At 32.1% G+C, this 14,887-nt stretch overlaps 1 protein-coding gene across 1 annotated transcript in view; it reads right to left on the bottom strand.

Moving 5' to 3' along the window:
• Positions 1–14,887, bottom strand: part of LOC148284035 (uncharacterized) — a 159,744-nt gene that overhangs the window by 121,182 nt on the left and 23,675 nt on the right. Inside the window, exons 3-4 of the mRNA XM_088242795.1 lie at positions 9,751–9,876; positions 6,918–7,207 (exon numbers count right to left, since the gene is read on the bottom strand). Coding sequence (XP_088098921.1) covers positions 6,918–7,207; positions 9,751–9,876 — 416 coding nt within the window. The remainder of the gene's footprint in view (positions 1–6,917; positions 7,208–9,750; positions 9,877–14,887) is intronic.

Raw genomic sequence — 14,887 nt, 5'->3', positions numbered from 1 at the left:
CTTTAAACTAGAATCGTTAAAATTTATTCATAAATTAGCCACTGATGTAATTGTAGACGAAGAATTAAAACTTGAAAAAAACTGTAGTAAGCATGAACACAATACGAGAATATCAGAAAAATATCATATACAATCTTTTAAAACGAGAAAAGGACAATCGAGACTAATAAACCATGAACTGAAATTATACAATAAACTACCAGACAAAACTAAACAAAGGACTCAGGCAACCTTTACAAAAGATGTTAAAAATATTATTATTAACAGTAGAATGTAAATTTTCAAAGTGAAAATATTTTGTAAAATGTATGTAACCCGTAAGGGTTTATCAATGAAATTAAAAAAAAAAAAAAAGTTCAAAAACTGTTTTCTTACACACGGTAAAAATTAGAGCATTTAATTGTGCAGCGAAGTTTCTCGAAAATGTAAGAAAAAATCAATAAAAATGCATTACTCCGAACTACGTCACAAATTCTTACGAATCAACCAACGATATAGTGTTGTGATTTATTTGCGGTTTCCGGGAGGCCAACTCACCGGCTAGAATTTGTGACGTCATAGGTGGAGTAATTTGAAAATTTAAAAACTTAAAAATCATAGCGTTGATAAAACGAAACATAAAAATATATTTAAAATGTTGGTTGGGTTAGAATATAAACAAATATTAAAACAGAAAAAATACCAAACTTTCTCATTACGTGTGTGAAATAAAATCAGAATATTAGAATACTGTTTTTGGCACAGGATTTTTAATTTGAGGTAAAAATATTGCGGAATTAAAATCCTGCCCAAGAAATCAAATCGAACTATTACTCGCCTATAATTGATACAATATTCTGTTAATTGTGCTGTTTTTTACAAACACTGTTGGAAAATTTATATAATTATTTGTATTAAGGCACTGAGATACTTTGCTTTTACAACGAAATTATAAAGGTCATTACAATGACGTGAAATACTGTCCTTTGGCGTCCTTAGTTAAGTTAATTAAATTATAATTGAGAAAAAACGCCTTTATTATACCTTTATTTGATCGAGTTTAATTAGAAACCAGATAAAATCAGTTTTCTCTTGAAAAATGTGAAAACACATTTCGTTTGTTTTGTATTTCCCTTGAGATTTTCAGGAATGAACGGCAATACGAAACTACCAGGCGAATTAACGTCTATTGAATTCCTTTCAAGGAATCCGGGATGCCTTGGTATGGCGTGCAGTATTCTGTAATGGGGTGTAATGAAAAAAGGGATCTTTATACGTGGAGGGGAGCCTTTCCAAGGTCGGGAAAAGGGCTGTTAACTCCAAAATAATTGAGGCATTACGGATAAATTTTATTCAGATTGAGAAAATTCTTAATTTTATGTCTTCGCCCATATTTCTTGTAATAAAACATGTTTGTTACACTAAAAAACATAAATTTCAGATTTATCATGTTGTAGGTTTTTAATAAGATTAGACCACGATAGACTCATAAAGTGCAGAGAGCATATCCTTTTCAATATTTTTTGGTTCATTATCATATTAATTTATATTTTTGCTTAACCCTATTCCATTAATGTCAAGGATGTATCAATATTAATTTAATTAATTATCTAATTAGCCCCCTCAGCTCCCCACTTGTGGGTTTCGCAACTAATTCAGTGCTACTCAACATGCCAATTAATGTTTATCATTATATAATAGGTAGACATAGTATAGTCATAAGAAAATGCTAGTGGTAATAAGTCTGCCGTAAATCTCTTTTTTTAATTCGTTTTTTTTATATTTATCACAGTGTATTTTAGTTAGTAAAGATTTTTTTATAAAAATTATTATTATTATTAAAGAAACTAATTTTAGTAAATATTTTTAACGTACAGCTTACCGAACTTTCTTTGTCTACCGGCTTCCAGACGTAGGTACCGTTTCTTCGTCAGGGCACTTAAAACGCTTACATGTAAATCCTAGTATACACCCCCTCCATAGTAGTTGCACAAAAATATAACGTCAATATGATAATAATATAATATATGCTTTTAAAGGGTAACATTTTTAAGTGGGATTTGCATATTAGTGTTATTAGTATCCCGATGAACAGACGGATAAGTTTTGAAATTGGTAGACACAAGAGCATTTTAAGTTGATATGTACAAATATTTACTAACATTTATGAAATAATAAGAATGCAAAGTTAATGCTTAAATTATTGATAATTTTTTTTTTGTTTTTTTTTTTAAAAATATTTTTTATATTGGCATAAATAGCAAAAATAAGTATTTAAATAATTGGCATATTGGCATAAATGGCAAAAATAAATAACGTGTGTCCTTATTTACGAAAAAACGTTTGCTAAACATTACTCACTACATCATTTACATTTCGTATTTTAATTTTTTCTTAAGGAATAATCTTCCGTCAATTTTTTTTTTGTTGTGAATGAATGCAATTTAAAATATACTCGTATATATGTTATATTTTTAGGCCTTTTTTTAAAAAAAGGAATTACTTGCTAAGCTACTATTTAGAGGCTTGTCAGTAGGTAGGATAGAGGGGATATGGAATGAGGTAAATTTAATTTATAGATGCATTGAGAAAATAGAAAACTGGATGGCTGAAAACAGACTAACATTAAACCCATCAAAACCGGAACAACTATGGGTGGTTTCAGCCGGACAACAGAATTTGATTCAGGAAATGGCACTACCCGATGTAGGGGGTACCACTTTACCCACCCTTAAACTACTGGGAGACTTACTTGATCTGATCTTTCTCTTGAAGCTCAAATAAGTAGAACAATAAGTTCACGCTTCTACCAGCTGAGACAAATTAAATGCAAACGCTAACAAATGCCGGTTGACGCCGCCCGTCAATTAATAAATGCGTTTGTAGTGTCTAGAGTTGATTATTGTAATGGTATCTATGCAGGTCCACCAATGAACAAAATGACTCGCATACAGTCTGTATTAAATGCTGCAACGAGATTTTTTTGAAATCTCTTATTTCAGTCATATCACTCCACTACTACAGGAATTACACTGGCTACGTTTTTACAGAGGGTGGCATACAAACTCTGTTGGCTTATGTATAAATCACTGCGCAACTCTGTTTCCGAATATCTAAGGGAACTATGCATTCCAAATGAACTGGCTGATAGACGTCTTACGCTTAGATTAGCTACGTCTACGGCGAGAGGAAAAGTTGTTATACCTCTACGCAAACAGCCACTAAATTCAGTGAACGCGCATTTGCGGTCGCAGGGCCTATGACATGGAATGCTCTCCCAGCACAGGTGCTAGGCTGTGAGAGTAAAGTGATGTTTCGAAAAAAACTAAAAACCCACTTGTTTTCTTAATAATTTGAATAAATCCATAGCATGTCTTAACAAAATAAATGGCTTTAATTAAATAGCAAATGTCAAAGTTTCAATTAAATTTATATATCTCTAAAAACACTTTGTAAAGCGCCCTTGAGGTATAATATTACGAAAATGGCGCCACATAAGTAATCTTTTATAATAATAGTAATAAAAAATACACCACAATACCCAAACCAATTAAGAAAAAAATCTTTCTTGGATTTCTTTTCTTGCAACTGGCGGGAATCGAGCCCGCGATGCCAGTTTTACAGTTGAGCGTCTTACCAACTGCGCCACGGCATCAGTCAATAAGATCAATAGCGATCAATAAGATCAATAGTGGAAACAGAGTTTGATTCTTATGGTCTATTCTTTATTAATTTAGAGGAAGAAGTTGCTCTTGTATAATTTTTTTTTTGTCGGTTACGATGTTTCGGCGATCATGGCTCGATATCAGGATAAGAGTTGGCGTTATTCATATCGTTCGCCGGCTGCTCTCCTCAGCAATTTTCTCAGTTCCAACATAACCGCCCATCTCCTGTGGGTAAACACAGTTCGTATGATAATTTGGGGTACTCAATTCAAATAACTCCTTCAATATCTGGCATCTGTTGTATCGTAATTATTTGCTTACCGCAGTTTAATCCCTTTGTTACTATTTATCAGACCCACTATTACCAAACTGTCGGAAACAAATCTCAGGGTAATGGCAAAACCCCGCATAATACGCTAATTCCCAACTCGATACAACTTGACTGCTTATCATGTAAATCATAATAGGACCCTTTAAACTGAACTCTGCTCTAGAGGTGGTCAATAGGAGCCATGGCCTTTAAAGCATACTGCAGGACGATGTATGAAATGTTTTAACATTACACTTTAGTGTACAATCTACTTCTATTATCCATAAGTACAATAAGTCAGTACTCACAATATAAAATTGCTATTAAAAAATGGATATAGAGGTAGGTTGCGCATGGATCGATAAGTGGATCAAGCCAAATAAAAATTATAAAAAAATGTGTACTCTGTATGAAATTTGGTCTACAGATCTATATGAATTGGTTTTGTTTTTTATGATTATTCTCGTTTACATTGCTTATTATGTTAATGATAATTAGGTCAATTAGAATAATAACGTTTTATTTTATTTTTATGCTAACTTTGTTAAATAACTAATTTAAGGCATGTTTTACTTATTGCATAAATCACATTTACATATCACAATAAAATTAATAACATCCATCTTAACAAAGATAAAAAACGATTTATCAAATTGCGCATCACATTTGAATGAATTTAAGCACAAATAATTCATATAAGCTAGATCAGAGATCTGAGCAATAAATTGGATTAAAAATAATCGCAATAGAATGAAGAACTTAAGCCCTACGGGAAATTGGAGACAAACAATTTTTGTTTGCGCGCGGTAAAAATTGGAGCATTCATTTGTAAAGCAAAGTTTCTTAAAATTATACAAGAAAAATTATTTAAAATATTTTAGTAAAAACGCACTACTTTGAACTACGTTAGTGGTTTATATGAACCAACTAATGAAATGAGAGCTGTGAATGCATATTAAAATATGTTTTTGTTTATTGAGAAAAAAATCGGTTCAGTTTTGAGATGCGGGAAACGGGACATAAAAACGAAACGGCGATTTAGTATATTATAAAAATAGGGCTGACATGCGGTTGTCTTTTTTGCACAGTATCGGGGAGGCATTTGCAAGACAGTGACAGGAAACTATATTCGAAATTCGTCAAAATTCTCGGTTCTCACAATTAATGTAAACCGAAAAACAAAAATAATAATGTTTGTCGTAATACAATTATTGATGTATATTTTAAAGTTATCATAATTTTATTGACGATTATAAGAGATTCGACAAATCTTATATAAATAATAACATACAATACACAATGATATTAAACTTTTGATTGTGTTCATTTCATCTATATACGAGAATTTACTCAAATGCAGCAATAGCAAAGCATTGCTGGGTTCAGTTCGTATATAATAGAACATAGCATTTGGTTTTGAAGTGTGAGAGTACCGGCTATAACTGGATTAAACTGATCTTATGTAAAGCATGTTTGAACTGAACTTTACTTAACAACTGATCGTACCTAAGGGTGCTACTGCTTTTATAGTTGGTAGTTGTCCATAGCATTCTCCTCCGAGAGAGGGATTGAGGTCATTTTCTATTTCCTTTCCTGTCAGCGATTTGACATTCGTACTAGGTAATCAGTATTTTGAAAGTTTTGATTATTTTGTTGTTCACAAACAGGATATGTATGATTAACTTTCTGCTATGTTCTTAAAACGATAGTAGCTCAGTCAATCATCAATTAATTTCCCCGGGTTGAGTCACGTGTGATTTCTGAGTTCTAATTATGTGAGATTGTTGTTTGGATTTTTTTATGCTGATTGTAATTAACGTTGCAATAAAGGATGATAAATCAGCCAAAACTTTTATTTTATTAAGGTACTTGGAGTTATTACTATTAGATACAAATTTTTCACCTTGCAAACTAATCTGAAAAAATTATTAGAGTTATTGAACATATAAATTTGTATTCAAGTATATTAGTAAAATATTTACGGATTGAACGAAGCAACAGATAGCATTATCAATTTGATTTAAAGCAAATGTTTATTTTCTCTTCGTAACTAAGAATTTTGTTTGTAAAAGCTCTAGCTAACAGAGTAACAGAAATGTAACAGAAATGGTTAAATAGATTGGTACAAAATTGGTATTTGAATCTCAAATACTAATCGGTTGCTAGGGAATTGGAATAGAGAGAGAACTTCATACGATGTGAAGCTCAGATTTCGCTCTGCAAGGAGAGATATAAATGATTGCCCTTTCAACTTTTCAAGTCTCGCGAAGGGTATTTTTTTCAAACCCCCCCTAGGTCATAAAAACAAAAGTTCTTTCAGCATTCAAAATGAGTCAGTTTTTTTTATTTTTGAATATTTCAACTTAAAATTGCGGCAAAAATTATTCTACTTTAAGAGTGGGATTCTTTTTTTTGCAGTACGCGATAAACGTAATATTGATGTATTTTGTTTTAATTCAACAAATTGTTAAAATGTGATTTAACTAATAACGATAAGTTGATGGCCACCCTTGTGGTGTAATGGCTAAGACAAGTAACTCACACATGGAAAGTTCTGGGTTCGATTCCGGATGAGAACACAATAATTGATTTTGAATTTTTTTCAAGCTTGGGAATTCTGTGTTGTAATTCACCACTGTATTTGAGAATGTTAGCCTGTTGTGGTGCAAAAAAAGAACGCTCATTATTTTATTCTTTATTTTATTTATTATTTTTTTATGAACTGTTCAATGAACCTTTTACTAAAATAAACTTTTTTGATTGCATTACGAGTACCTCTTGCGTACCAAACATACTTAATGGGTGAATTGCTACTTAGCGATTTCACAATGAAGGTGCATCTTTAAGATTGTAAATCTTTCCACTGTTTTGCAGCCTTAACAGTAGATAAGTTTATGAAAAACGAAGTATGATGACGTGGGAGATAAACCTTATTACACATATAGTTTTAAAATAATACCGACCTTTCCGGAGTAAGGAAGTCCAGGTTTGTACCGCCTCTTGGTTTCTGCACTGAACCTCAACTCTACGTAATGCTCTTCACCAGCAGGCTGTCTGGCCCCATTGATCCCGCCAGAAGGACCACCTCCCGTCCTAGAGAAGCTGGTCCCGAACCTTGACACGGCGCTACTGGTAGACGAGGATTTGGAGACATTCAGAGCGGTACTCCACACTCCACCTCCACACGAGACATGGAGACTCCAGGAACCGATCAGGGCGCGAAGACTCAGGCCGATGGAAAACTTCTTAACACCTGTTGGAAAATAAGCGATCCGTTTATTATATTTTGAATTAATTTATTTACACATAAAATATATATCTTAAGCATCATCATCATATCATCTTAAGCATCATCAAACCCTTAGCCCCACCTGATGTTGTAAAGGGCACTACATCAAATCAATTAATCAACTTTTACATAAAGGTGAGGCGATTAGTCTTACGCTTTAGGTGCTGGTCCAAAGGCAATTATAAAAAAGTGTCAAACGATATTTTAACATTTTTTTGTTAAATGTTAGTAAATAATTCGGTAGTCAGATGGCAGAAGGGACCATCTGTAATTTTCAAAAATATTTAGGAGAGCTAAAAATCGTCTCAATTTCAAGACTTGAATCCATAAACTAAAATATTTTAGTGTTGCTTTCCAATAACAAATTACCATTCTAAATGACGCTGATTTTTCTTTTTTTCTGCATGTATTTACTGATATATTAATTCAAACTTTTGAAAACTTAAACATAGACAAAAATACAAATGGCCCCTTCTGCCATCTGACCACCGAATTGTACTAACTCATCATCATCATCATAAATTCTTTTCCGCACATAATGGTGCATAGGGCGCTGCATTGGTACACCAATCGCAGCTTATCTTGACCATTTTTGTAACGTGAAGGCAAAATCATCAGGGACTAAGAAATACCACTGTGTAAAAACACGTTTTTAAAATAATATTTCATTTCAACTATGTCGGGAATCGAACCCGACACCTTTTGCGTGCTAGGCAAATGCGATAACTGCTACACCACGAGGCCGACTACTTATCGATTTTTGTTTCTTCTGGTTTCGAGACATACCCGTCTTTTTGGACATTATTTACACTAACATGCAAATCACACTTTACACCTTGTGGCGTTTATTATGTAATTAATACCTTGACGAGAAATGGGTACGTCTTGAAACTGGTAAACATACAAGAGTCAGAAGGTAATATTTCACAATTATTTAATAAAATTTAATTTAATGTTTTACATCACAGTTAATGCTTTAAATAGTTTTAATATTTTACATGGATCCTGTCGGGGATCAAACCTGGACCTTAGGCATGAAAGCCAAATGCGCTTACCAGACTATGAAGCTGAACAATCTTTTTTTGATATTTTTTTAGGATTTATACGTAGCAATTGACTCAAAACTAGCCGAATTTTTTAAATATTTTTTTGCAATATAAATGACGGCTTAGATAATAAATTATTCAATCAATCAATCAATGCGCACTGGCACATTGGTTTCTATTATTACCAAAGGGACATAATCGGTCATTATATTAAAAATTTAATGTTATGAAACAGTTGAATTCGTCGTGATGATATTAACAACCAATGTTTATTAGATTCGACCAATTATATTTTGATATACCTTGGTACATTAAAAAAATACCTCACTAAGCAAAGCCGCGACCAGTTATTATTGTTTTAGAGCGTTGCCTTTTTAAAATTTATTTTATTAATATATTATATTGATTGTGCATTTTTACAGTTTCAACATTTCAATTTTCATATTTTTACTAAAACTAAAATCCCAACAAGCAACTTTCTATAGCTTGTTGGTGAGATTATATTTATGGAAAATTATAAGTAGTATAAATATAATGTCTAGTAGGTGAATTGGTTCAGCCGGATGAATCTCACCCGCATGATAAAGGTTTCAGCCCCTTTACTTCACCAAAGTCAACAGACGAAAGAGTTGAGGAAATATGGATGTTTAAAAATGGTCGGAATGGTGAATGTTACACAGTGTGTAAAGTGGCAACTTAAACCAGCCAATGACAGGGCAAAAACCCTATTAATTATTAGACTTTTGTGGGAACACTATAGACGTAACACGCGACGTCGCGCGCCAGGTCCGAGCGACGAATACGGAGAGAGGCGTTTTGGCTGTGTTCGGTGACACACGTTCTTTAGACAAAATTTTGATTTAATTTTAATCGTTATGATTTCATACTTTTTTTAATTGCTTTATTTTACGTTTTACAAATTAGATTCTTTGAGTTATTTTTAAGTATTTCTATTCTTTATTATATTAAGTTTATATGTTGTATCTTTTGTATTAATAAAAGATATTAAAACTGTTAGTACAATCTTCTACTCTATATGTGCATTACACATACCATGTTAGTCTGAAGATTTATCCAATACGAGCGTGAAGTAAAAACCGTTCTCACAAGACGTTTTTTATGGAACGATATCAACGCGGATAAATATTTATCAATTTATGTGGAACCTACTCGGCAGTCGACATAACCCGACGTTTAGTAGGTAATTAACAACACCACCTTACTTTCATATTCCACTATCAAAAATGTTTTCCCTCTCTATTGCAACTAATTAAGACTATAATTATAATTATTACTAGTAGGTAAAAGTCGGCTATCACCGACCATTATGAATTAATATTAATTGGTTAATTCCCCTATTGGCGTTCAACTAAATAGTTAAAATAAAATGAACAAAAACTTTATTTTTCAAAATTTAAAAGTAGTGATATTTTTTAGTCGAGCTTTAAATTTAAAACATACCTTCATCCATTCGCACTTGATCCCAAATAGCAACTTTTGTCCCAGCGGGGTCCTTCAGAAACACAGTTCCCAAGATGTTCTTTGGCAGGTGAAGATCGTGGTCCAAAGCCATTACCCATAATGTTACTGTAAAAAAAGAAACGTAGGATATTAATAAAATATATAGGAAAATATGTTGAGTGATACACAAATTAAAAATAGCCAGTCGCCGGTTTCATCGCTTTTGCGAAATCTTCAAAACTGACGGTGTGTGTGCTTTGAAATACTTGTATTTCTTTTTCAAATCAAAAAATTAAAATTTGGCTTCGGGTACTTTCATGTTCAATTTATTATCCTCAAATTATTTTTAAAAATTTTAGTTCAATACCTAGTCTTTATTGGAATCCCAGATACCTAAGTTTAGTCTAAATTTGAAATGGCGTAAACTGCAGGTCCTAAAGTAATTATATTTTAGTTACATAAAACTTTTAAGTATATTTTTTAACAGAAATACCTGTTCAGTAAATAAAAGCATTTATCGATACTATTCATGGCCGATTACCTTTCGTTCCCATCCTTCCTTTGACGCATCCTTATGGTACTTACCTAGCATTAAGATAGAAGAAATTCAAAATTAGAGGATTCGGATTTAGAACAAAAACCAAACAACATTTTTGACATCACATAAAATCGGATAAAAAGTGGTTGGAATCGTCGCGCGTCGTGGAAAACATTTGTACATGTCAAAGTTCATTTTGTCATCCAGTGCCAGAAATTAAAGAACATTCAGATCATATTAAAGGTAGGTATACATTCCATGTTCCTATCCTTTCTCAAATATTTCCAAATCACAAAACTGAATGAAATTCGTTTTTCATTTACAGTCCGCCTTTTCGTTAACAATACCTTTACCAAATGTTGTTTCAATCTAATTTATGTTTTTTTATTATTGCGCGATTGAAAAAAACATTTGTTTAAAGATGGCAAAATCGTATGGTTTTCTCATTTTGCGTTCGTTTTACCAGACTACAGCCTTAACGTTTGTATTTTAAGGTAAATTCGTACAGATCTCAGCCGAAAAACTCTTTGTAAATAAATAATCATTAACGTTATAAAATTATTATTAGCTAACAAAAACAGATCCGTTTGACATACTCACTCACTGCTTAGTAATCACTTTCTTGGGATTAAATTAGAGATGCGAGACAAGGCGAGGTGCTTAGCTTACTTCCGGCTTATACCGCTTCTGTGTATTAGATATATGGCAAGGATTAGGTTGAGTAACGAGATGCTATCTAAGTATTCTACTTAATGTAAGAAAATACGGAAATGCAAGATACATGCCCTTTTTCTATAACAGTACATGTTTGTTTCTTTCCCGAAATGACCTGTTATTTAAAAATCCATTAAATTTTCAATCGAATATTAAAAAAAAAAGGTAGAAGCATAAATATTTTTTTCATCGACCTACCAGGGTTGCATTCAACTAGAATGCAAATACAAAAAAAATGGAAGGATGTGGTTTTTTGCATTTAATTTTTTTAATTTTTTTTGTTAACAAACAACGTTGGCTTTTTGTGGATTCCAATCAGATTTTTCCAAACATTGCTTATAATTTCTTTCCATTTATTTCTTTTTACTGGATTTTTGGTAAAACTAAAATAATATTAACAGTCATTCAATATATTTTTGAGAATCGCGTTCATGAATAAAGTACACCCCTATTGGTGAGAAGAGCCGAGTTTGACAGTTGCAAAAAGGATTCTTAATTTGAAAATGAATTATTTTATGTTTTGGAAATCAACCATAAACAAGTACCTTAGTACCTATGTATTTACATTCAATATTAGAATATTAATAATTTTTAGTTTTGGAATTCAATCATAAACAAGTACCTAGGTGCCTGCTTATCAATGAAAAGTCTTTTTCCAAGGTAATAGTAAGCAAACTAACGTTCGGCCAGGATAACGTCTGTCAGGTTAGCTAGTTTTGTCATAAAACTTCATTGTAATGCAGTGCCGAGCAGGGCAAAACTTCAACACACGCAAGGGTGAAGAACATTCAAGAGAAGGTAATATAGAAGTCTAGGCATCTACAGGACTTATGACCTGTCAATGGCTAGTTTAAGTGGCCATTTTACACACTGTGTAACATTCACCATTCTGCCTATATTTGAACATCTAAATTCCTTCAACTCTTTCATCTGTTGATGTTTGTGAAGTTATAGAGCTGAAACCTTTATTTATGCAGGTGAAATAATTTAATAAGATGAATCTCACCTGCATAAATAAAGGTTTCAGCTCTTTAACTTCACAAACATCAACAGATGAAAGAATTGAAGGAATATAGATGTTCAAATATAGGCAGCATGGTGAATATTACACAGTGTGTAAAGTGGCCACTTAAACCAGCCATTGACCGGTCATAAGCCCTGTAGATGCCTAGACTTCTATATTACCTTTTCTTGAATGTTCTTCATCTCTGTTGTAAAATGTTAATATAAACAGCTCCCCAGGGAGTTGAATCCAGTCCTTGTCTACAAAAATTTGGACAAACTCAAAATACTGTTGACACGCAAGGGTGATTAGCCGATAAGTAAAAAATGCTCGAACGGGATTCTGGTTTTATTCCTCACGCAAAACTGTATTCATTATTCGCCTTAACGCACGCAATATTTGTGATTTTAATTAATAAAATTTTAGTATCTTCATATTCAAATGTTGTGTTTATTAATAATTTTTCGTTTTGGTTCCTAAAAGACATTATACAGATTTAGTCTAATAGAACTATTGTCTTGTGAGCAAGTAACGTACGCTCATTAATTAAGGCCAAACGTCGAAAAGGTGTGTGCAAACATATAATCAACCCTACATACAATTACTATAAACGCCTTTCTGCTGTTACCTTTAAATAATACAATGTTATGAGTATTGTCACTAGATAGAAATGGAAATAAAAATCACTGCTAAGGGTTTCGGATTCCTTTAAAACAGTGATGCGCGTGTCCGAATACGATAACTTGAATTTTAAATTCGATTATTTTTTATGATCAAATTATTTAATTTTGTCTTTGATCGCAATTCTAAAGATACTCAGTTCGTTCAGTTATTCAAATTGTTTACTTCAATTTGTTCTTAGAATAAAGGTTTTTGAAATATTTTGTAACACAGGTTAAAAATTTGAAAAGTTTGATCTTAGAATACAATGTTAAAAGAAATCTATATTTTGAGTACGTTTTTCTGGAAACTTAATTATTGCCAATAATTTGTATTGAAAGTGAAATAATTCAGGCAGATGAATTTTGCCTGCATCAAAAAAAATTTTAGCTCTTTTAATTCACAAAAGTCAACATATGAAAGAGTGGACGAAATATTGATATTTAAATATAATATTTAAGAATGGTTAATGTTACAAATTGTGTATAGTATCTACATAAACCATCCGATGACAGGTCATAGGCTTTGTACACTGATTAGTTTTATTCCCTTTTAAAAATGTTTTTCCTCTCTGTTGCAACAAATTAAGCAACTAAATGGTCTTATCATCACTAAAAATAAAAATGTATTAAAAAATAACTTGCTTTATGAAATCATTTAAAGAAATTTGGTAGTTCAATTTGAAAAACATAGATATATTAAAAAAAAAAAAAAAACATTAAATACTCTTGTTTATCTTTACTCTGCCCAATCGCTGTGCTATTTTGTCTTTAGATCTTCATTGTAACTTTTCTGGACACACTCAAATCCAGAATCGGATTTACAATCCGCGAGTCGCCATTGTCAGCCGAAAGTATTTTGAAGTAATATTCATACCCACGAGCTACCAATACATATCGCAGCTTGCATTAGAAATATCAGCGCCTTGCCGAGATTATATAGTCTCACAATCCTTAATGCAAGGCGGAAACATGATCTTTAATTTAAACAATCAGTAAAAGTGACAGCTTACAATTTTTTTTACTCGTAAACCAGATTACAGTTTTTAATTCATTTCTAAAAGAGGTTATCTAGCTTGATTTCAAATATTTTTCAATCTAAATAAGATCCCAAGCATATCATGATGTACCAGTGATTTAATGTTTTGTAGTTTCTTAGGTAGAAGATTGAAGGATTAGGACCAACATGTAAGGAGTGCCTCTGTGCGAATTTATTTCTGCATCATGGAACTGACAGTACACTATGGGATCTATTGCTAATTCTTTTTAAATTATTACTAAATAATTCTCTATTTAAGTTAATATATATCAGGCACTACAATAAATATAATTTTCTAAGACTAAGGAGTCTGGAAGATAGAGCATGGAAGATTCCAGGTTCGATTACCGGTGAGAATACGAAAGGCGCCAAAAAATAAATATGATGTATTACCGATTATTTCGACTTAAACCGATTATCAGTAGGATAATCAGCAACAAGTACTAAGAACCGGTTATAGAAAATTGCTTCATACACAATTCGTTGCTCATCACTACGTTAGATTTGGGCTCTAAAGTCTCAGAAAAGCACTTCCTATTCGGTATTCAAGGGAAAGCTCCGTAGCTATTCGCCATAATGGATGCCAAAGATACTCCAATCTGGGAGAATAGCTCTTCTGGGACATGTTGAACCTTTTGTCTATCATTATTGCTAAACTTTAGGACGACATACACAGCACAAAATAATCAAAAACCTTTCTACAACTCGTCAAATTTAAAAATTGTTTTTTTCAAAATTGTATATATAAATTTGATGGTTCGAAACAACGATTCTGATTATTTTTTTAATACGTCTATTAAAGAGTTTTTGTTCTGTTTTAAATTAAACCTGTATTTACTTAAAAAATATTGTAAGATTAAATAAATAAACAGCATTTGAAAAACCAAAAAAAATAATTAATTAGTTAAACAATTTCGTTAAGTATTTTTATAATTACAATAAGGGTGTATTGTAATTACTTTTAAATAAAAACTTTTTTTTTTTTTTTAATATGGGCCTAAAAAAAATTTACCTGCTTCTTTTACTAAAATAAACAGATGGAAGAAACACGGATGATCAATCATAGGCTGAACCACGAATGCTACACAATACGTAAAGTGGCCAATTAAATCAGCTATTGACAGGTCTGATTATTATTTTCCTGTTTGATGAATTAGCTTGTCGATGGTAATGCCAGTAGGAAG

Source organism: Micrasema longulum, unplaced genomic scaffold (assembly GCF_059751315.1).
Source record: "Micrasema longulum isolate JH-2025_06_02 unplaced genomic scaffold, ASM5975131v1 h1tg000163l, whole genome shotgun sequence".
NCBI classification, from domain to species: Eukaryota; Metazoa; Arthropoda; class Insecta; order Trichoptera; family Brachycentridae; genus Micrasema; species Micrasema longulum.
This window is presented reverse-complemented; position numbering and strand designations above follow the sequence as displayed.